Source organism: Sceloporus occidentalis, unplaced genomic scaffold (genome assembly GCF_023333645.1).
Source record: "Sceloporus occidentalis isolate IW3139 unplaced genomic scaffold, rSceOcc1.0.p SCAF_7, whole genome shotgun sequence".
Lineage (NCBI taxonomy): Eukaryota > Metazoa > Chordata > Lepidosauria > Squamata > Phrynosomatidae > Sceloporus > Sceloporus occidentalis.
In genome coordinates this window covers 59167041-59190858 of record NW_028316987.1, presented here as the reverse complement: position 1 = coordinate 59190858, position 23818 = coordinate 59167041, and the positions used below count along the sequence as shown (strand labels likewise).

Sequence of the window (23818 nt, the reverse complement as noted above, 5' to 3'; positions counted from 1 at the left end):
GACCACAGAGTTGCACTAGAGGACCCAGAGATTCCTAGAGAGGTGTTCTCTCAGCTAGAAAAAATTGTGGTTTTTCCACTTTCATGAGGGTCCTAAACCCCTAATCCTAAGAATGGTAGTACCTATTATAATAGTAGTAGTAGTAATAGCAGCAGCAGCAGCAGCAGCCACAGCAACACATAATACATTAGAGTAATTCATCTTTTGGCAGGGCTATAGAACCTCTTAAATTTGAGATATTTAGGTCTGGATACACAGATCTTAGCATGATATAATATGGCTAATATCACTACAAATAAGTAATTTTATTTTATTCAGTCATGTCCAGATGAAGAACATAAGATATAAACCTAAAAGCCAAAGAGTACCATCTCTGAACCTGTGTTATTACCTAACATTATTTACAGTCATATATACGAAGACAGAATTGCTGCCTCTCGTCAGGAATTGGACTCAAAAGAATCAAACTGTTTAGATTCAAAGACAAAAGCAATGACTTGTGATGATAGCTGAACCACTGAACCAGACCCATCCAATGCCGAATAGATCAAATAATGTCCAGCCCAACCTCAGCTTCTCCTTGACCACCTATTTACATAGTGGTTTTGGCCAATTCATTCAAACTAGTTTGTTAAATATACATCTTTCTTCCACATCTCTTCCAGGTCTAGATCTGAGAAGACTTCTGAAGTTTTGTTTTTTACTCTCTATGTATGTTGTAGAATGAACAGAAAATCTTGGCAGCCATATTCCTCTTGATGTCTGAGCTTCAAAACCTCTAGTGCCCAAGACAATCTTTTCCATCAATAGGTCAGTTGTTCCTGTTGCTAGACCCTCCATGAGACTTCTTCTCATCCCCACCTATACCTGTGTGCGCACTGTGTACATATTATGTTCTTCATCCCTTGCTTTGTCCTTTATAAACATTCTAAGATATCATTTTCCTTCGAATATATACTGTAGGCTGTCATAAAATCACCACATAACATATATGTAGTCCACAATAAAACTGAAGTGCAGTTCTGCTCCCTACAATACATATATCTGTATCTTTTCAGTCTGATTTGGGTAAGAAGCAACAACAAAAAAGTACTATTTCTTCTACAAAACACCTGATATATTATGGGAGTAAATTTGATAGGCAACAGCCTCATTGATAAACTACATAAGAAGGAGTTGTGTAATGTATGGTGTGTGTATAATCTAGTTATCTGGAGAACATTAAATAATAATAATTACAGGCAACATACTTACAAATTACATGTATTAATCCGGGGTGGAATAGCAGGCACTAGCTGCAGTAAAAGTTTCACACCATTTTTCCATCCATCTTCTCCCTCATATTCACACAAAAGGTATGGACACTCATCAGGTGAGAATTGGTAGAAAACATACTTGTCCTGAAAGTAAACCTGTCTGTCCACTGTTTAAAAGGGGAAAGAAAAAAATGAGCTGAAACTGTATAGAGTTGTCCATTACATAGTTCTTTGTACACTCCTGATTCCTGATAGATCATTATAGTAAATCTTCCTGCTATTCTAATCTGTTCAACCTCATTGTATTATGCAGCAATCAGCCATCAGAAGTAAGATGTACTTAAATTCAGGACTGTTTCATCTGTTGAACAATGGTTTCTTTTGTGCGTGGGCCAACTTCCACCAACCTTCAAAATCAGTAATGCCACACACAAATCCATAACTACCCTTTCATCTTAAGCACTACCTATGTTCTATTCCCCTACATGAGATCTCCTTCCTTTGAAATCTCCTCTGTTCCCTTTTATTCTGCAAGGGTCACTGGTATATCGTTCTTCTCTCTCATTAAGCTCCCCTTTACCTCTTCAAAGAGGTTCAAGAACCTCTCTTCATTATTGGGTGAGAGAAGATAAGAATCTTCCACAAACATACATGTTTTAAAGCTCTTTCTTGGCTTCTTCTTTCTAAGTCATACTACATTGTCCTCTCAATCAAAGCTATAATTCATACTGTGCAATCACCACCAAGACCTCCCTCAGACCTCTCATTTTCTCTCTTTCCCTCTTCTCTGGAACACATTTGCTGATGAGTCACAGTTAATCCTTTTATTGTTTCCAGTCATTATTGAGTTATGCTTCCTTAATACAACTTTCATTTTCTGTAAAATTCTGGTCTTGCCTCCATTTCTTCACTTTGAATAACAAATGAGAGCACACTACCCCCCACAACTGAAACAATCCCATTTGCGATTGAACATTTGACTCCTTGCATTTGGTTTATTTTGTTCCTGAAGACCCTTGGTGAACAGATAGCAATCTGTCCTTTAGTAGAATAAAGGCAAGTTCACACTGGAAAACTGTTTCCTGAACTAAGAGTCAAACTAAATTCTAAATTTTGAATTTTCAAGCAGGGCTTATTCCATGGACATCAAAAAGCATGCTGCAGATGCCTTTAGACAGTGTTTCTCAAACTGTGGGGCAGTTGGTCAAAGTGGCGTGAGATTTGGAGGCCCTGATTACTCTTCCTCCTCCCAAACATGTTTTTCTCCTAGAGGTGAAAAGAAAGACAAGGAGGGTGCTTGGAAACTCTGCCTGAGGGAGCAGGAAAAGGAGAAGAAGGAGATCTATTCCCTTATAAAATATTAAATGTGAATATACATGAGCATGTGAATGAAAATACTCACACTAAACAAACAAACAAAAATTATTCATATTCTACAGTGAGTGGGACCAATATCTGCATGTAGATGTAAAGAAGATCACAAGGGCAAAAAGTATGAGAGACCTGCCTTTAGAGATATGTTCAGTGCAGACAAGACAACATGCAACTTTAGAAATGCCAATGTAAGTACTAGTGCAGCACGGTTAGAACCACATAAATAACCATTTCACCCAAATGGCTATCTACAGGAGCAACCTTTATAAATTTCATTTTCAGGCAAATTCCATGCTGCAAAGAGTGTGCACATGTCAGTGGTGGAGATACAAGACCTCATAAATGAAAGCCCAAGACAAGTGAATCTAATGCAAAAATGATATGAAGCATTAAAGAATGTAACAGACACAGTCACTGCAGTGAAAGCAGAAGATTATATTGCAGCACTCTCTGAGATGCCTGAAGACAAGATGTATGTTCAAAGGGAACACTAATATGAAAACGACTACAGTAACCCAGAAGAAAGATCACCAGGAGATCCTGCAATAAAGGAAAAGGGCCTGCAGCTTGTTAAGGCAATTGTAAGGCAAGACTTGACAAAGGTTCAGATGTGGATATATAAATAATTATGGAGATGGGAGATAGCAAGAGATGGTGTAAAGCAAAAGTAGATCCTTTATCAAAGTCATTCTGCAATGACTTTTATCAGGAACCAAAATATTTATAAATAAGATATCACCAAAGTGTGGAGCACTTTAGAATAAAGAGGACATGTGCCCGCCTTGCAGAGCTTAAAATGCAGAATTTTATATGCAAAAGCAATAAAGGTCAGCAATAGACATGGAGGCAGTTGTAAACAGAGGAAGCATATGTAATTCTTCAATTAGAAATTCCTTTCAATGAATTAAAAATACCTCAGTCATATGGTGGACTAGACAGCTTCTGGGTAGATAGCAAGCTAATGGATAACACTGTCAAATGAGTGGGGGAAGGCACAGAACACATTTCCATTGGCAATAGTCTCTGGTACATTTGTTGTTGTTTATTGCTCCTGAGTTGATCTCAACTCATGGCAACCCTGTGGCTGTGACATCCCCAAGACTCCCTATCCTCCACTGCTCTTAGTTCCTGTAAATTTATGCCCTTGGCCTCCTTCCTCTCTTTTTACTTCCCTCCACCTTTTCTATCATTAATGTTTTTTTCCAATGAGTTGTGCCTTCTCATGATGTGGCCAAAGTACAACAACCACAGTTTAGTCATCCCAACTTTTAGGGAGATTTCGAGCTTGATCTGTTCTAGAACCGGTCTTTTTGGCTGTCCACAGTATCCTCAGCACTCTTCTCCAGCACCACACCTTGAATGAATTGATTTTCTTCCTATCTGCCTTCTTAACTGTCCAGATCTCACATCCATATATGGTAACAGGGAATACAATGGCTTGTATGATTCTAACAGTTGTATATCTTTCCATTTTAGGATCTTTTCTAGTTCTTTCATAGCCTCTATCCCCAGTCTTAGTCTTCTTCTGATTTCTTGGCTCCAATCCCCGTTCTGGTCAATGTTTGATCCCAGATATGAGAATTGTTTTAGAATTTCTATTTCCTCATTGTCTAGACTGAATTTGTATAGACTGTCCATGGTCATTATTTTTGTTTTCTTTATATTCAATGCTAAGCCTGCCTTTGCACCTCCTTCCTTGATATTCCTTAGTAGGTGTTGTAGGTCTGTGATGTTTTCTGCTAGTGGTATGGTGTCATCTTCATATCTCAGTTTATTGATATTCCTTCTTTCTATATTCATTCCTCCTTCTTCTGTTTCCAAGCCTGCTCTTTGTATGAGATTTTCTGCATACAAGTTGAACAGAGAGGGTGAAAGGATGCAGCCTTGCCTGACCCCTTAGCCAATTGAGAACCATTCTGCTTCTTTGTGTTCTGTTCTGACAGTATCCTCCTGTTCTAAGTACAGACTACTCACCAGGACTATCAGATGTGTTGGCATTCCCATGTCTTTAAGGGCATTCCATAGCCTTCCATGGTCTATGCAGTCAAAGGCTTTGTTAAGGCCCTTCTTACACACGGATTTTTTATACACTGATTCAAGCATCCACGGTTTGAAAATGTTCAAAAAAGTATAAATTTCAAATATCAAACCTTGATTTTCCATTTTTTATAAGGGACACCATTTTGCTATGTCATTATATTTAATGGGACTTGCGCATCCACGGATTTTGTTATCCACGGGGATCTTGGAACCAAACCCCAGCGTATAACAAGGGTCCACTGTAGTCTATAAAGCACATGCTGATTTTCTTTTGGAATTCTTTGGGGCATTCCATTCACCATCATATATTTGCCATGTGGTCCCTAGTACTTCTTTCTTTCCTGAACCTCATTTGGACCTCTGGGATTTCTCTTTCCATGTATGGCTGGAGTCTATGTTGCAAAATTTTGAGCATAATTTTCCTTGCATCAGAGATTAGTGCTATGGTTCTATCACTGCTGCTTTTTTTGTTTCTCCTTTTTGTGGATGGGGCCACCAGAATGGAGCTTCTCCATCTTTTACTTCTCATAATATTATTTATTTTGTTTTTATGTTGGTCATCTTGTGATGTCCATGTGTATAGCCATCTTTCTGATTGAATGAAAAGGGTGTTTGCAATGAATAGGTTATTGGCATCACAGACACTCACCTGCTTTGTTTCTTTTGCCTAGTCCATGTCTGCCTACTGTTTTTGATTCTTCTATGCTTCCTACTTTGACATTCATCACCTATGATCAACTTGACATCCTGTGTTAGTGTGTTGTAAATTTCTTCCTGGATTCCTTCATAGAATCTCTCAATTTCTTCCTGTTCTGCCTCTGTGATTGGTGTATATACTTGTATTATGGTAATATTCATACGTTTTCCATGGAGCCTTATTGAGATTATTCAATCTGATTTGCATTGTATCCTTTGGCTGCTTTTGCCACATCTTTCCTTAGTATGAAGGCCATTCCATTCTTTCCTATCTTTTAATTCCCTGAGCAGAACACTGTGTCTGAATCAAAGTTGCCCATTTCTGTCCATTTTAGCTCACTAATCCCCAGTACTGCTATGTTCATGTACTCCATTTCAATTTTTACTATGTCTAGCTTCGCTTGGCTTATACTTCCCACACTCCATGTACTTATTTCTACTCTTAGTCTCATCATCTTTTGAATGTCTCTATGCCCTTGGCTAATCTTGCAAATGTGATTTCCCTTTATTTCTTCCTATCTCTCTGTGTTCTGATCCTGCCTGTGTTTTGCTTGGGATGTTTCATCATACGGTTTTCTTGGTTATAGGATCACACAATGAGGGTCACCTCAGCCTCCTTGTGCACAGTGCCAACCTGCACCAGATATGTTTCACAGCTGTTCTCTCAACAGTGTCACCCACCACTACTGCTGCTACCTAGTAGATGTTTGCCTCTCTGCTGTCCCTCCCATTGTTATTTGATTGTTTGCTTCCCTACTCATTCCCTCATGCTTTCCTCAGTTTCCCTGCTCCCCTTGTGTCCTCCCTCCTTTAGATTCTCAGCTATCTTTCAAACTTTCTTCATTGTTCTTTGGGCCCTGATGGTCTGGATCCTGCCCGGATCCTGCGCGGCTTGGAGGGCAGAGGTGGACTCTTGCCCACCCCTAGCCTCTATCCATTGTTTCTCTGGCCCTTCCCAGATCCTGAGCAGGTACAGAACTGGGGGAGAGGAAGTGGCCCTCCCTCCCAGCTCTCCAGTACATATCTTATCATAATTATTCAAACTATTAAGCATGTGAAAGATAAATAGGGATGAAAGCAGCAAAGAGAGAGCTTACCTTCACTATAAGAAATATTTTCCTCTCTTTCTTTGGATAAATTATATTTCTAAACACCAGGGGGGGAAGGGGGGAACAGCAGGGGAAAATTAATACTTCTAAAATAAGCTAGACTTACGTTCATAAAACTGACCTGATAACACAATTCCCATATTCAGTAGGAGCTGCCAAACACCCACTGCTGCAGTTCTGGTCTTAATGAAAGGACATCGATTTAACAGCCAATCTACAAGTTCAGATCCAATGCAGCTTCTCCTGACAAAACGAAACAGAAGTCAAGATCACCAAGGCTGTAATCATGAACATATCTGCACTGAAGTAAATCACAGTGCACTTTATTAGTCCACTTCTGAACAACCATACAAAGGAGTGCAACAATGTATACCACATGAACCAAACACATTTTAAAAAGAACATTCAAAATGAAAGGAAACACTGTTGTATTTTTTCTGGAAGTGAAGAAAAACAAAGCACTCAGACTTAGTGGTTCAACATGTAATGAGAATCCCAGCAGCATTTAAGATATATTCATCAGAGGTGAAGACATATATGCCCCGTGCAACCTGAAATGTTCACTCCATTAGATACTTAGACCTTAAGGTGTTCACTGGTGTAACTGCCAAATACCAGCACTCTAAATGGCAGCCGGTGCAAAAGCAAGCTAGCATCAAGTGTTTAGAGAACCATCTAATAACCTGACTACTTTCAAAACTGGTGAAATATGGTCTGAGTGATCTTTTTCAAACAACAGCTTTTTGCTCTGTGAATTCTTCTGAACTGGCTTCAGAGGCAAGCTTTACAGTAACTTGTAATCCAAATGGGAGGCTATCAGAATATGGGCAACCATGGGAAGACCATCTCTAGAGAGGCTGCAGCTTGCATCCCAGCCATCACTGGAAGGCATTCCATGTAATATAGAAGCCACTTGGGTCACAATGCTACTTGTGAAGAAAGGAGCAATATATTGACCTTTTCAGCACATCCCATTAAACTTGGTGCTGTTGTTCCAAGTAGAAGACTAACCTTTCAGTTCAACAGCCTGCATGCAGTTCAACAGCCTGCATGTCTGAAATCCTCTGAAATATTGTATGCTGTATTTTCCTCATTCTCAAAAGTGCATCAAGTCATTTCTCCCAACTAGACTTTGGCTGGCCTTTCTAGGCTGGTCTATACAGGTAATTTGACTTCTTCAGAAGTCACTTGAGAATTCTTTCATCTCTCTCTGACACACACACAGCTCAAAATTGTTTACTGTCCCCCAGCTTTGAGATCTGACTTTCATATCTATCTCTTTTACTAGACTAAGCAGATGTGTGGACAATAATAGAAACTGGAACTCAGAAGCATGCAAAGATACAGGACCTTTCCACAGACAATCCAACTACTAAAATGTTATAATTCAAAAGCTTAGCATGTTTGGTTGTTTCAGAACAACCATGGGATATTTTAATATAGGACTGATGCAAAATATCTGTGTCTTGAAGATATGACATATACAATAAACAATTAATTTTACTATTTAAGTAAGCATATTATAATCTGTGATTTAAATGCATAGGAAATCTGCAAGTAGTAAATCAGAACATGCCAATCCTTTCTTTTTGTTAGGTCTTATTATACCCCTCCATGGAAACAAATCACAATTAAAAAAAATCCAGTTTGACAAAATAATAAATCTCCATACTATTATAAATGCAGTTAATTCACAGAAAGGAGAAAGGCATGTTTAAAAGCCTGAAAGCAATTATTTCCTATTTTCAAAAAGCAGACCAATTTGATTGTATAGTTCAGGGGTAGGCAACCTGCGGCCTGGCAAGGCCTTGGGACCGGCCCCAGCCCGGTCCTGCCACCGATTGCCACCGGGGCCTTTGGCCTCTCACGCGCAGGGGCAATTGTCTATAGAAGCCTCAGAAACATGCATTTATATTAACATTTTTTAAAAAATCAGCAATTTTTTTCGCGTGTCCTCCACTTTTTTAAAAAAAGTGGCCACCATTTGAAAATTTTGTCCTACATTTGTCCTGGTTTATTTATTTATTTAATTTTTTTTAATTTTTTAATTTTTTATTTTTTGGCTTCGGCCCCCCAGTTGTCTGAGGGACAGCAACCCGGCCCCCGGCTCAAAAAGGTTGCCTACCCCTGGTATAGTTGGTTAGCTATCTATAGTTTTGCTCTCAGATATTGTACTTTGTAAATACATCCCTCTTTGAACAACTGTGCAATGGAGCCACACAAAATGCTATAAACTAACCTAAATTTTAACAGCAGCATTTATACAAAAAGATAAGTAGTGTTCTAACCACAAGTACTGTTATATCGATTCCCTGAGGGCAGGTTCTTGTGGCTACCTTTTCCACTTTGATGACTGTTAATATACTGGTTGAGTCTCCCTTATCCACACTGCTTGGGACCAGCAGTATTTTCAGTTTTGGATTTTTTCAGATTTTAGAATATTTGCATTATATAATGAGATATCTTGGAGATGAGACTCAAGTCTAAACACAGAATTCATTTATGTTTCATATATATACTTTATAATCATAACCTGAGGTAACTTTATACATAATATTTTAATAGTTTTGTGCATGAAACAAAGTTTATGGACCACCAGAAAAACATTAGCATGTCAACTACCCACGTGGACAATTTAGGATTTTGGATTATTTCAGATTTTGGAATTCTTGTATCACACAATAACCTGTATCAAGCAATAAATACAATATCTGAAATTCTATCACAGGCCACTTGTTGATGCAGAAAATATATTTGGATTTTGTTTCTTGATTTATTTTTTTGAAGGAGCGATCAACTCAATTGGAGATCAACTCAAGTAGAATACATCAGTCTCTTAAGAATACATGCAAACTAGATTCATTAGAATTTATTTTACCAGACCATAGGTCTACATAAAATGCTTTTATAAATACTATAGCACAGAAAAAAGTGACAGAACTCTATGATTCTATGAAGACCAAGTATGAATGAAATTAACAAGCAACATAATGTCCACATGGAAATAGTCATATCAGCCGCTGGCACAAGAAAAAGTATAGTGGCATACAAGGAGTAATCCATAAATATTCTTGTTTAAGGAGGGACTGTTTGCTGCTTTTAGTTCCAGAAATAAATGTACTAGCTTAGATATACAGTACATGGTAGTCAGCCTACTAATCAACAGAAAGGAAGGAGAAACTGCAAAGTGAAAACCATATTTTTATTAAAAGAAAGCAAACATGGTTACCTGCAAAGCCCCATCAGAGACATCCTGTCTTTCACTAGATCAGAAGCTTGTAAAACAAAAACATTTCTGAGAGCTCTCGCAGCACATGATGCACCATCTCCATAAATCTAAAGAAAAAAAGACAAATTGGGCAAACAATAAATTATGCAAGCATACAAGGCTATAATATCAGTACAACATAAAAATTATAAAGCACAGCTTACAAGTACCAGCATGATTTTCAATCAGCTCTTCTGTATCTGAATACAGAGTTTCTTATATTCAAATCTATTTACATTTGCAAACGTTCACCCATATGGCTGCCATAAGTTCAAACATGAACAAATGTTCTCTGCTTCAGGGTCCATTAATGAAGTAGCTCAAAAGAATGAAGACATGACGCAAAGTTATGGGATAGGATTAAATGAAAGAGTTTTTTAAAAAATAATAATAATAATACCTTGCTGGGAGGATTTTCCAGATACGGATTCGAAATCCTTCTAGATACAATCTGCAAAAGAAATATATCATCATTACTGTTAGTATTATTTAACCTGACTACAAAGCATAATAAAGTTGTTCAACAACTGATGCATTAGTACAAATAATCTGAGTTGTAAATTTCATTCAGATTCATACTATCAGTATTTTTTGTAAGAAATAATGGATTTCTTCTCCTACTGTTAATATATATACAGCTTTGTTCGGAAACATTTCAAGAGATTAGTACAAAAAATAATACAATCTTGGAGTGTTCTCCACCCACTTTAAAAAAACCACTTGAACATATGATTTCTAACTTTCCTACTCCTCACTTGTAAATTTTGTTAACTATGGGCCAACACACACTGCAGAAATAATCCAGTTTGGGACCATTTTAACTGCCGTGGCTCAGTGTTAGAGAATTCTGGGAACTGTAGTTTTGTAAGACATTAGTCTTGTCTGTTAGAGAGCTCTGGTGCCACAACAAACTACAGTTCCCAGAATTCCCTAGCACTGTGCCAGGGCAGTTAAAGCAGTCTCAAACTGGATTATTTCTGCATTGTGTTTTGGCATTATATCTCACACACTTTGGCCACTTGGTATTAGGACTAGTGATATGTATTAATGGAGGATAATTTATAGACAGATTGGGCAACAGAAGGATTACATTCATTCTAGCTCTATTCTTTTGCAGTCCAAGTTCTCTTTTTCTACTCTTACAGATTCTGAATTTTAAAAGTAATAATAAAATAATCTCTAATAGAACAGAAATCTTTTCTCCACATTGTTAGAAAAGTGTGTCATGTCATGTAGCATCAGCTAAGACTGTAAATATTCAGACCTCCCTTCTGGGAGAAATATATATTCACAACTTGCAAAGTCTGCTAAATTTTGAAATAATTAGTAGAATCCAATAACATACTTGCAAGGATCCATAAGCAAATACCAGCTTTCTAGAGCTGGTTCTTCTGAGCATGTTCTACCTCTGCCTCTCTTGTTAGCCACCAGCGCCTGTTCTAATTACCCAACAGAAGGCAAACAGGATTCTAATACTCACTTCTGCCTGAGCAAAAAGAATAGTGTGAAGCCTATACCACACATGTGGGCTCAAACACTTTTTTGTGCTCCCTATGAAATTCACAGGATTAACGTGTCAGCAGGCAACCTGAAGGCGAGCACACACACACACACACACACACACACACAAACCCCATAAGGCCACATTCCTCCAGAAGGAAAACTGACCATCAGTCAGTTAAGCTAGAAAAACACTGTAATTGAATGCTCCCTATATTAAAGCCTGGTCAACAGTTGGCTTCTCCATGCTAGCCTAACTCATTTAAGTTACACATATACTTAATTTTCTCACCACAAAAAAATACTGTTTTTAAATGATCAGCTTTGTCCGAATTGTGCTTACTGTTCACACTTATATAGAGAATTTCTCTGCAGAGTCCACTTCTCTTTCCCTAGAGGCCAAAGGCTTTCAGCTATTAAGAAATACTAAACTGTTAGAGAAGCCATTTTACTGTAGGATATTGTAATTTATACAATAATTATATTTGCAATAATAAATTGACATACAGTATTCAGAATACAATGAGAGCACCTTTAGGATGTGTTGTTAAATAGGAGAGTGTGAGCAGAATAATCCTGAAAGTGCATATTCATATAAATGAAATAGGAAATATGTCTGATTTTTGAATTTTTTAAGCTGGTTCATACTGTACTGCTAGTTGAGGGGTTAGAATTATAATGAAAGATGACACTTGCATTTGGCAGAACCTTTGTGATACAAGCTTTTTATGGAAGATGCCACATTTTCTGAAGATAATTGCCATCAGAAAATACCAAAGCAAAAGGGGGTACTGTATATACTCATGTATAAGTCTAGAAATTTTAACCAAAAAATTGACCCAAAAAACCTGAGTCAACTTATTCACAGGCCAATGCAAGTGCTGTACTTTGACTCTGATAGAAAAAGAACCATCCTCTGGTTAAAGGCAAGAGTATAATCTATCCTGGAAGCACTGATCCACCTCTGCTCTCATATCCATCCAGCCTTTAGTGTGAACATAAACAGTTATGCCTGATGGAATTTTGTAAGTTCTTTGGCATTGTTTTCCTTTGCTTCATCCTTTAGATAAGGGGTAGGCAACCTGCGGCCCGCGGGCCGGATGCGGCCCGGCAAGGCCTTGGGACCGGCCCCAGCCCGGTCCTGCCGCCGATTGCCACCGGGGCCTTTGGCCTCTCGTGCGCAGGGGCAATTGTCTATAGAAGCCTCAGAAACATGCATTTATATTAACATTTTTTTAAAAATCAGCAATTTTTTTCGCGTGTCCTCCACTTTTTTAAAAAAAAGTGGCCACCATTTGAAAATTTTGTCCTACATTTGTCCTGGTTTATTTATTTATTTAATTTTTTTTAATTTTTTAATTTTTAATTTTTTGGCTTCGGCCCCCCAGTTGTCTGAGGGACAGCAACCCGGCCCCCGGCTCAAAAAGGTTGCCTACCCCTGCTTTAGATCCTTTGTTACATGATCCTAAATTTCACACAATTTATCCATGGGTCATATCAACATCCATTACTTTGGTCCCCAAACCTGCTCTCAACTTATACATGAGGTCAACATATAGTCAAGTATATATGGTAATCTTTTTTTTCCACTCCCCTTTTCCATTTTTGTAAGAAAAGAAGATGCATTGTATCTAAACTACCCTAAGAATGTAGCTGCAATATGAGAAAGCCATCTGAGTCATAATTTTTAAAATCTCAGTCCATATTTCATTTGTTACAACTAATGGATTTCTATGGGAGCCAATTTTGGATGAATTGGTTTTGGTCTTGGTTGTCTTGGTTGCCATCAGCAATGGGTTGACTGAGTATAGTAAGTTTTGATTACCCAGGGTTTATTGTGAGAGGGGAATAGAAATGAATGCATTTAATATTTAATGTATATGGTTTTATATCTCATATCTAAGCCTAAATGTTAATCCTAGTCTTTCAGCTTTCAGAGCCTTTCCCAATTGTTTTTTGCAAGCATACAATGTTCAGGCAGAAATAACACAGAGAGGAACTCTGTTGCTACAACTCCTGCTCAGCTTCTCTGCCCTTAAGAAGGGTGGGAGTACCATTTTCCCCCCAACACACACACACACCTCTACACTTGAAGGCCAGTTTTTCCATTATTGCCACCACCTTTCATTTATGGATGCTGCTATATGATTAGTATAATAATAAACATCTCCATATTATACTAACCATGACTAGATCAAATTATTATTTGCAAATCCACTTCTAAACTTCACAATAAACTGCTCATTGGCATCAAAGGGAACTGTCAGTCTAAGATTAATTGCTGCACGAACAGGATATTTGTCAGGACCACAACTAGGAAGAGGCAGCTTTTCAGGATAAACCCAACAAAATGATTTTTAAAAGGCAGATCTTGTTGGTAATTACACTATTAATGTCTTGTTTGCTCTCAATGCTTTTGGCCTTGCCATGCTATGTTGCAGCAGGTCCTTTTTCTGCAAAGATATGCAGCGTATTGGGCCCTGTTCCTTGGCCATGCCATGCTCCAAGTAGAATCAATGCAATGCATCTGCCTGGTTCCCTTAACAATATAGGAACATGTTCCCTACCTTGTCACAGCAGCCAACCAAACTACCACAGCACAACAAAATAGTGGGCCAGTCCAATTGCCTCAGACATAAAAAGATCTACTTGGAAATCTCTAGAACCCTTTTTAATATCCCCATAATGAACTTATTGTTGCTTTTTAAAGGTAAAGATTTTCCCTGACAAGATTCTCAAGTAGAAAGTGGTGCTCATCTTCTTTACTAAGCTGAAGAGCCAGCGTGGTCCTGTGGCCAACATGACTGCACAGAACACTGTTACTTTTGAAGTGGTACCTATTTATCTACTTGCACTTTTACATGCTTTCAAACTGCTAGGTTGGCAGAAGCTGGGGCTAGTGATGGGAGCCCACTCCATTTTACGGTGCTTGGGCCTTGAACTGCCAACTAGCTGACTTTGCAAACATCAGAATCACTTCTTTAGAGATAGGCAAAACAGAAAACTGAGCTCTAGTCTTTTCTTTCCTTATTATTATTTTATTCTATTCCCTTTAGCCCAGCTCTACTCTCCTGTTTCATTTGCCTTGCTTTCTGCTTCCCTTTTTTCTTCTGTCACATAAATCACAATTACACCAGATGATTTTACCTGCAGTAGCAGCAATTTTACCAACACCAATGCAACGTTATCCCTAAAACAGTTATGAATGTTCAGAGCTTGGGAATGTTACTTTGGGGATAACAACTCCCAGAATCCACCAACCAGCATGGGCACTGGCAATGCTGTCTGCAGGATTCTGAGAGCTGCTTTTCAGAAACAGTATTCAAGCTTCGAGACTACACAGTTTCCCATTTTAAGTACTGTAGTAACCCAACAAGTCACTGTACAAAACAGCAATTAAAACTCAATGGCATTTTCAGGAGTCCACCATCCTATTAAATTCTACCAGTATGACTGCCACTTGAAAATGGAATTAGGTTTAAACAGTCACATCAGACAAAGAACAACTTCACACTATTAAAGTATATCTATGAAGCAAACTGCTTCATTTCTTTCTTTTATTGTGTTTTGCTGTAACCCAATTTGTTTATTTATTTACTATCTTTATTCACTAATTGTGATCTCACAAGTGCCTCAATAGCCTTAAAATTAGAGAAAAATCTAATTTTTTATTTAAGACCCTCCCATTCCTTTTGTTTCTTTTTTGCACTGTGTTTTCTCATCCAACAGCAATCTCATATAAACTAGGCAAACTGAAACTAAGCCACGCACTGTACAAGATACTGGATTTATAAAACCACCCATTAGCAGTTACACTTTGATCCACTTTCATGGATCACAGTGCATCATTCTTATATTCTCTGTGCCGAGGAGTATTTTAAGTGCAGTCAGAATTTAAAATGCCCAGAAACAAAAACATCAACACCCAAGTTTCAACATGCTGCACAGGAACATACCTTTCAACTATGCCAGGTACAAGAAGAACATCTGTTTCTGCAGCCCAATTATTTGCAGTTCCACCCATCCTACTTATGAACATTTAAGAGTTGTTTGCCTAATTTAATCAAGCAGCTTTGGTACTTCAGATCAAAGTCAAGTTTCAAAACACTGCTTAATTCAAGTCACATGAACTGTTTTTTAAAAAGTGCTGCTAAGAAAGATAGAAAACTAGTGATAAGATAGAACAAGGATATAAACTATGGTTCAGAAATAACTTATACAGGCTTGTTACAGACTGCCAAAATAAAGCTGCTTCAGGTCTCTTTGGAGGTATGCTGTTTAAATGATGCATGGGTCCTAAGAGTCCGGAGATCGCGCCAAAGCCACACTCCATTCCTAAGCACTGGAGTGCAGCTTTGGTGCAGCTTCCGGATTCTTAGGACCCATGCATCATTTAAATCGCATACCTCCAAAGAGACCCGAAGCAGCTTTATTTTGGCAGTCTGTAACAGGCCACAGCTTCTCCAAATGAATCAGTTGTAAACTTTTTATACAATTAAAGTGAATGTTGGAGATTATCACACGAGGGGAAAAGCAGGAAGTAAAAGATATGTTGCTGCTATAATTGCACAATTGCAATGAGGGATTTTATCACACCCGTTTTTTTGGCACGTTACGGGTATGAAAAGAGGACGCTCGTGTGTGTGCGCGTGTGACCACCCCAAAACAGATTTTACCGCACAGCAAAGCGTCCCCCAAAAGGCCCCGTTCTGTTCCGTTGCGGCAATCCGTCCCCATTCAGTGCTGAGGCACGTGAAATGTTCTGGTCAGAAGTCTTCCGACTGAGCAAAATGGCGCCCGTCAGCACTGAATCGGAATGGATTGCCGCAATGGAACGAAACGGGGCCTTTTGGAGGATGCTTTGCCGTGCGGTAAAATCCGTTTTGGGGTGGTCGCGCGTACACACACACACGAGTGTCCTCTTTTCGTACCCATAACATGCCAAAAAATGGGTGCGATAAAGTTCGAGGTTTTCACACGACATTGCGTTTATCCAGGGCTTGTGCCATGAAGACCTCGGCACCCTCCAGCAACAAGTTATTCAAGGGGAAGTCCTGTACATGGCTTCTGAATCATGAGAATGAAGTGCAATTAGGCAGGTGCAAAAGTCAATCATGTTTCATTCTCACGATTGTGGAAGCAGTCGGGAACATTTACCCACAATGCATTTTGCTGGTGGCAGTTCATTCTCAAGACTACTATTGGTATTGCAGTGGATTTAGGTCTTATTTGTCAGGTATGGGGTACAAATTTGTTTGCAGTGGATGAAAGTAATATGTAAATTTTACTTTGTTCTATTTTATTGTGTGGGAGGGAAACATTTGATGTAAGACATGTGCCATTGCGCCAAAATGGTACATGAGCAAAATGACCAACAACAGTGTAAGAACACTTTATTAGTTGAGATGTGCAGAATGCAATTCTGTGATTATTTGGCTTTTATGTTGCCATTATTGCGCTATTGCTCTCATGCTCAAAAATATCGACTGCTATAACGTTATTGTCACATTCCCTTCTAATGACGTGATTGTTGCTGAATTGGCTCTGGTGGATAATCTCCATTATCATTTGAACACAGTTACAAGAGTAGCTGAGATTACAGCCAACAGCAAGTATTTTCACTTCAGAACCAAGAGAAGCAACTCAGTGTTAGAGCATGTGATCTGAATATAAATGGTCCCTCTTCATTCATCACAGAACTGTAAATATCTATCATAGAGCTGGAAAAGACTAGTAGAATCAGACTCCACTATGAAATCCTGGAAAACTGCTGCCAGTCAGTCTACATCCTGGTCACTGGAAGCCCATGTGGACTTTGTGGCTTGGCTTGCTTGGTGCCAATTTTGAATGGTGCCGGTATGACCTTTTCTGGACATAAATAACCTAGCCTAGTGGTCATCAAATGGTGGGGTGGGACCCTCAGAGGTGCAAGAATCGCTGAAGAGGGTGTGAGATTCCCCCATCCTTCTTATCCTCCCAAACTTTTTAATGTGTAAAATTTACACGTGTTGAGTTAAAACTCAGATTTTATTTATGTCCCATTAATTTTTCTCTGAAACTAACAATCTCAGCACATTTTTTAAAAATGAACTGTATTCCTTTTCATATGGATGCAAGAAAAAGAGGATGCAGAATTCTTTCAAAGTACATCCAAAGAACATAAAAGAAAATAGCAGCCACTTGGATAAAATGATCCTGTCCTGTTTTTTCTCAGGGTTTGCTAGATAATAATGACAATTCATAATGAGAAGAACTGATAACACAGAAGTTTAGGGAAATAGCCATTTCCTATATTCCTATTTTAAAACAAATCTGTTTCCTACAACTTGCACATGTGGCAATATTAACTCAGTGCATCTTATATTCAAGCAATCACATTTCACTTCTTTTTAGGCTAAACTCAAATAAAGTATAACAGATTTGGTATTATCTGTTTACTGATTTTTGTTTTAAGAACCCCACCTCTTTGACATACAGATATACTTTAGTTAAAGAAATAGATATGTTCTTGAGCATTACTGGTTTAACAGAAAATTGGTACCAGAGGTGGAAATGGAAGCAAAGACACATCAACATTTGTTTTCAGTAATTAAGGAAAGAGGTAACTCTAAAGTACATGTCTTGTTTCAGCACTCTGTTTATTAAGCTATATAAACCAAACCTTTTCTGCTTTCTGCCTACAAAAGTTATTTCCCCTGCTTTCCAAATGTTTAGTTTAGTCTCCTAGTACTTACCAGAATCTTTTCTTTTTTAGTAACACTGTGGTCTACTCCTGAAATTCATCATTTCTTAAATACACTATAGTCAAGGGTATAGTCAAGGGAAAATGCACTGTAGTCAAGGGTATAGTCAACATCCCAGTCAGTATCATATTTCCAGTTAATACATCAAAGTCCTATTAAATAATAAATGAAATGTAGTCTGACAATTTGTTGTCAGTAATGGACTGGATGAGGGTAAACAAATTGAAACTTAGCCCAGACAAGACAGAAGTAGTCCTAGTCAGTCATAAGGCTCATCAGGAAATAGGGATTCAACCTGTGCTGCACAGGGTTTCACGCCCTCTGAAATCTGAGGTCAGTAGCTTGGATTTATCACTGAACTTGGATGCCCAGGTTTCGGCAGTGGCCAGGAGTGTGTTTCTACAGTTAAAAATCAAAATTGATGAGCCTGTTAACTAACCGTACTAGTGTACAACTAAATTTAAAAATTGTGAGCCACCTTGAGAAGTTAGACCTGGTCACACCTCGATTACAATCTGGTTGGATTACTGTAATGCATTCTATGTGGTGCTGCCTTTGAAGACTGTTTGGAAACTTAACCACGTTCAAAATGCTACAGCTAGACTGTTGAGTGGGGCTGGTTACAATCCCTTTGCTGTACTGGCTAGCAGACCATTTCTGGGCACAATTCAAAGTGCTAGTATAAAGCTCTACACAGCTTAGGACCAGACTATCTGAAAATTCATATCCCCATATGAGTCTGCCTGAGTCTTACAATCTTCAGAGGGGTGCTTTTTTTCTGTCCCAACACCATCCCAGGCTTGATTGATGGGGACACAGGAGGAAGTCTTCCTGGTGAGTGCCCCTGGGCTTTGGAACTCTCTCCCAAGGGATGCTCAGACTGCCCCTTTTCTATTGTCTTTCTGCCAGCAGGCAAAAAGCCTCTTGTTTAAACAAGCCTAAAGCTTTGGCTGTCAAGGGTTGAGTGATGTGTAACTAGGTGAACTGTTACAATGTGCATTTTGTAATTTAAATGTTTAACTGTTTTAAATATGTTTTTAAAATAGTGTTTTAATTTAATGTACTATTAATGCTTTTTCAAACTTTGTACTTCATATTGTTTTAAGTGCTGTTTTAATTTACATTGTAAGCCACCTTGAAGTCCATTCAGGAGAAAAGTGAGATGTAACTAACTAAATAATAACATTTTAAATAATTATGATACTTTTATTTTTGGATATTAAAACATTTCTTTATAATTCAAATGGGTTTGGAGGTTGTTTTATTTTAAATACAAGGAAACAATTTAGTAACACTTACTGAATTAAAAACAAGGACATTAAGCACAAGCAATAGGAAATTGGTACACTTCAATTAATTAACACTCAGGAATACAAAGTGAGTTTTAAAAGTTATAACAGACAGTTTTTGCTGTTGTGAGAATTGGCCCAGTGGTGCTTCCTACAAAGGAAAAATGTTAAAAGGCAGGGGAAAAAATTTAAAACTGGCTGTCAAGAACTTGGACAACCTGAAAAGTGGTTCCTGGCCTTGAAGATTATCACACGGCTTAAACAGGTATAAACTAATTTTATCGCACAATGCTTTCCCATTCTTCGAAAAGTAGACCAAGAGTCCAGATCGGGTACACAATGCAACCGAGTTCGGCATGGGGGTGTGCAATAAGATCCATTTTCACCTGTTTAAGCCCATGCCCAGCCTCTGCCCAGAGTGGGTGAAAAGAGGCATGTGATAATTTCCCATCACAGATGTTCACCCTGCCCTAAAAGAATGGTTGACTGTAAGTGCATGTGTGTGTGTACAAAATTACCTACGGACATGATGGAAGAAGCAGTCAACACAACCAATTCTCCATCATCACCACATAACAACCAACGCTGTGTTAATGCCATGAGGAATAACCACAGAGCAAGCAAAATATAATGTATGAACGCAAGGGGGCAAAAATCCCTTCAAATAAACTGGATTCCACTATAGTGGGCATTTGGTATCCACTGGTTTGGTTCCAGGATCCCCCATGGATACCAAAATCTGTGGATGGTCATGTCCCATTAAATACAAAGACATAGTAAAATGGTGTCCCTTGTATAAAATGGCAGTATCAAAATTTTTGAACATTTTCAAGCTATGGATGGTTGAATCATGGGTGCAGAATCCATGGATATAGAAGGCCAACTGTACTTCCGGTCACCGAATTTCATTAAATCTGAATATTGGAAAATATATTTATATAATATGTCAGGGATGATGGGAGTTGTAGCTCTTCACCTCTGGCTCGAACTCACCACCTTGTTACGCACCGGCGCTGACCAATTTTGGTCAGTGGTTAAAGCTTTGCTCTAAAGCAGCAGAGTTACAGAGAATAGGCTGAAGACCCTGACAAACTCTCCAAGCCTTCTCACTCTTGCTTCCACAGAAGTCTTCCCACTTCTTCAGGATCCAGCTGGCTCTTGTATCTTCACTCAAGACACCAGACAACTCAGTAGTCTTATATAAAAGATCTACTTTATTCTACTATATACAGCTCCAAAACTATCCAACACAACTCCTCACTACTATCCACTACTACCCACTACTACTACCCACAAAATACATTGGGATTCATAGCCATTATTATAGTCCTTGGATAATACCACCCACTCTTGTCAGTTTCCACCCAGTGGGCGTGTACATCCACTCTCATTGGTTCTCTTGTTTCTACCCAGAATTAATGATTTCATCATCTCAGCCTTGACCACTTAACAATTCTCAGGTGTGTTCAATTATCCACTTTACATTTCTGTCCTTGGCATTCAGGATTTGTTAATTACATTACCTTCTACACCTGTGTGGCTTCTATTTGCTTCTGCTGAGTCACCCTGACTCTCACATACATGTTTTATTTCATTCACTGTATATCCCATGTTGCTTTTTCCTTAACATAATATTCATCTGAATGCTACATCTTCAGGGAGGGGGTATGGTGGTGCAGTGGTTGAATGCCGGTACTGCAGCCACAACATTGTGAGTTCAATCCTTTCGTAGGCTGGTAATATGAGTACCCAGCTTGTTGGGGGCAATTGGCTTACACATTGTAAACCACTTAAAGAGTGGTTAATCCACTATGAAGTGGTACACAAATGTAAAATACTAAAGTGCTATCATCAACACCTGAAGTTGGGGTTCAGTTCCCAGATTGCCCCACAATACTTTCATTCAGTTTAAGTAACTGTAACACTAAGAAGTATTAAGAGAGTCTAGCCAAGACAAGAAAAATGCCATGGACCCTAAGCCTCAATAATGCAGAAAAGAGAATACCATTGTTTCTAATTAATACCAGAGCTGGGCTTTAAGGATTGGCGAAACTACCACATATGACATTTTACTTTCTGATATAGTTCAACAGTCCCCTAAAGCATCTGTAAGTTGGCACAGTTCTGAGCAACCTGAATAATCAAACATTCTGTTCTTTCCACTGAATATGCATCTAAAACAAGCTCTCTAAGAGTTCTCTTCTGGTTTCAGCTGAGATATAGGCTTACAATGGATTCAGTCACTAAGTATTTGTTTGAATTATTGGCAAGGTCACTGGCATCAGAAACTGAGTATATCAGAATACTTGGGTAGGGGGATCACTGTCGATCTCCAAAAAAAGAGCAACATTATACTGAATCCAGTATCTCATGAAACAAAGAGTTTTCTTTCTTCTAATAAAATATAATTGGAAATCCAAGATGTCCTCTTTGCAATGAACTCTGCATATGCTTTGAAACCCAAGACTCTGTTTAAGCAGGTTACATGTGACTAGCTAAGACAGACTGACTTTATTAATTTTCTTGACAGTTTTATGTGCAATGCAATTGTTGCATTGTAGTGTTCTCCTTTTTGCTTCTCCTCCACCAAAATAAACTTCTTTTTCATTATTTACAGTTTGACTGTGTTCTTTCAAAAAGAACATTTACTATGCTTTTTAAAGAGCACTAAAAGCGCTTCTCCTCATGACCACAAAAGTTATAGAAAGTTAATTAAAAATTAAAAACTTCACAGTGTTTCTTATCAAGTTAGAAATACGGGAAAAATCAGTGTAAATTAAGAGTGTAGGAAAATGTTTTTAATTATCTTTTTCCATACTTGTGAACAAAATAAATTCATATTTGAGGCTTTTACTCACATGTAATATTTGTTATCTTTAACTCACATGTTATTCATCACCCTGTAATTTGGAATATGATTAATAGAGATGCCTGGCATTGCCATACAGTCATTGTGTTACTCAAATCACATGCCCATAACTGATTCAAGACTATTTTTCTTTTTTGAAATACCAGTAAAGAGATGTAGAATAGAAATTCTTTGGGAAATTGTTAGAGAAGAACCAATATTTAGCATGGGATGATGGGCTAAAAAAAACTTGTGAAGAAATATCCACATTTAAAACCCTAATAAGCATACGCCTCCAGGAGTGCTGGCCTTGGAGAAATATCTCCCAATACCAGTAACATCATAAAACCATTTTGATCCATAAGTCACCAAAGGAAAACCATTAATATTGGTCCCCCACTCCTGAAAAGGGTAGGTAACTTGCAGTCGAATCCAACAACCTTCTCCCATTGCTACCTGGCACCTGTAACTAAAGAGTCATACTGCCTCTGAAACTGGAATTTGCATATAATTGCTATGAAAGCTGATAACCACTCTTCGCCACCCAAGCAAAGCATCAGACCTTGTTTACATGTAGCTGAGGGTGGGATAAGACAAAGCAAATGCAGAACAGGCTTGCCATCCACAGATGCTCAAATCCCAGCATGGCAAGTCCACGGATAAGGAGAACCCACTGTATTACCTAAAAAATTTCAACATAGAATGATGCTTGAATAATGGAGAAACAATATCTTCTTTATGCTACAGCAGTATTTTTTTAAACTGTTAATACAAATATAGACTTATTAGTCAAATCATAAAATACTGTCAGTGAAACAGATACAACCATTTTCTGAAACATTACTGAAAAACAAAGCACATACCAAAGTACAATAGCAAGTTCCTTATTCTTTGTGTTAGCAACAACACATCGCTGAAAAAAGGAATTAGTTACATAATCTTATTTCCTACAAGATTACATTGAAGTCATTCCTAAAACAAGGGAAACTTTGGAAGGAAATGCTTACATCACAAGTGAAGGAGGGAGGGAGAAACTAAAAGGAATGTCAGATTGCATTTTGCCAAGAACTGACCTCCAAACTTTCATACAGAAATACCTCTATTTTTAACATCATGTTCTCTACATCCTGCTATGGGTGAGTTCATCCAGTTCTTTTGACATAAAGAAAAATTAGTTGCAGCAAAACGCACAGGGAATTATATTCATAACTCTTTGTAATACAAGATGGGAACGTAACTGGAGAGAGAATAATCCATTGTAACATCCCTCATAAAGTACACCCAAGCTTTTAACAGGAAGAATCAGAATGGAGATGAAAGGACCAGCAATATGTTCACATTTTCCAATCTAATTTTAAAGCCTTGGCAATAAAGGCTTCTAAAGTTCGGGGGGGGGGGGGGATGTGGAGTGCTCTGGTTTTTCTTTAAAAAAACATACTAGAATTATATGAAATAATTCCATTGTGTGTGTTTTTAAAATACTAGAGTTGTATGGTAGGTTGGGGGGAATGCTGCAAGGAACAATCCTGTGCTCTCTGTACTTGCAGAAAAAAAAGGAATAACCCAAAGCAAAAACCTCTGCACTTAGGGGGAAGATAACTAACATCGCTAATGCTGCCCATGGTGTCCTGTGGGCAATAGAATCATGAAGGGCTGTTCTGAAGCTATTGTTTTCATTATTGTTAATTAGCAGCA

At 38.3% G+C, this 23818-nt stretch overlaps 1 protein-coding gene across 1 annotated transcript in view; it reads right to left on the bottom strand.

Moving 5' to 3' along the window:
* Positions 1-23818, bottom strand: part of LOC149309815 (rap guanine nucleotide exchange factor 5-like) — a 170759-nt gene that overhangs the window by 121998 nt on the left and 24943 nt on the right. The window contains exons 2-5 of the mRNA XM_089533094.1: positions 10144-10194; positions 9705-9811; positions 6597-6718; positions 1255-1423 (exon numbers count right to left, since the gene is read on the bottom strand). Coding sequence (XP_089389220.1) covers positions 1255-1423; positions 6597-6718; positions 9705-9811; positions 10144-10194 — 449 coding nt within the window. The remainder of the gene's footprint in view (positions 1-1254; positions 1424-6596; positions 6719-9704; positions 9812-10143; positions 10195-23818) is intronic.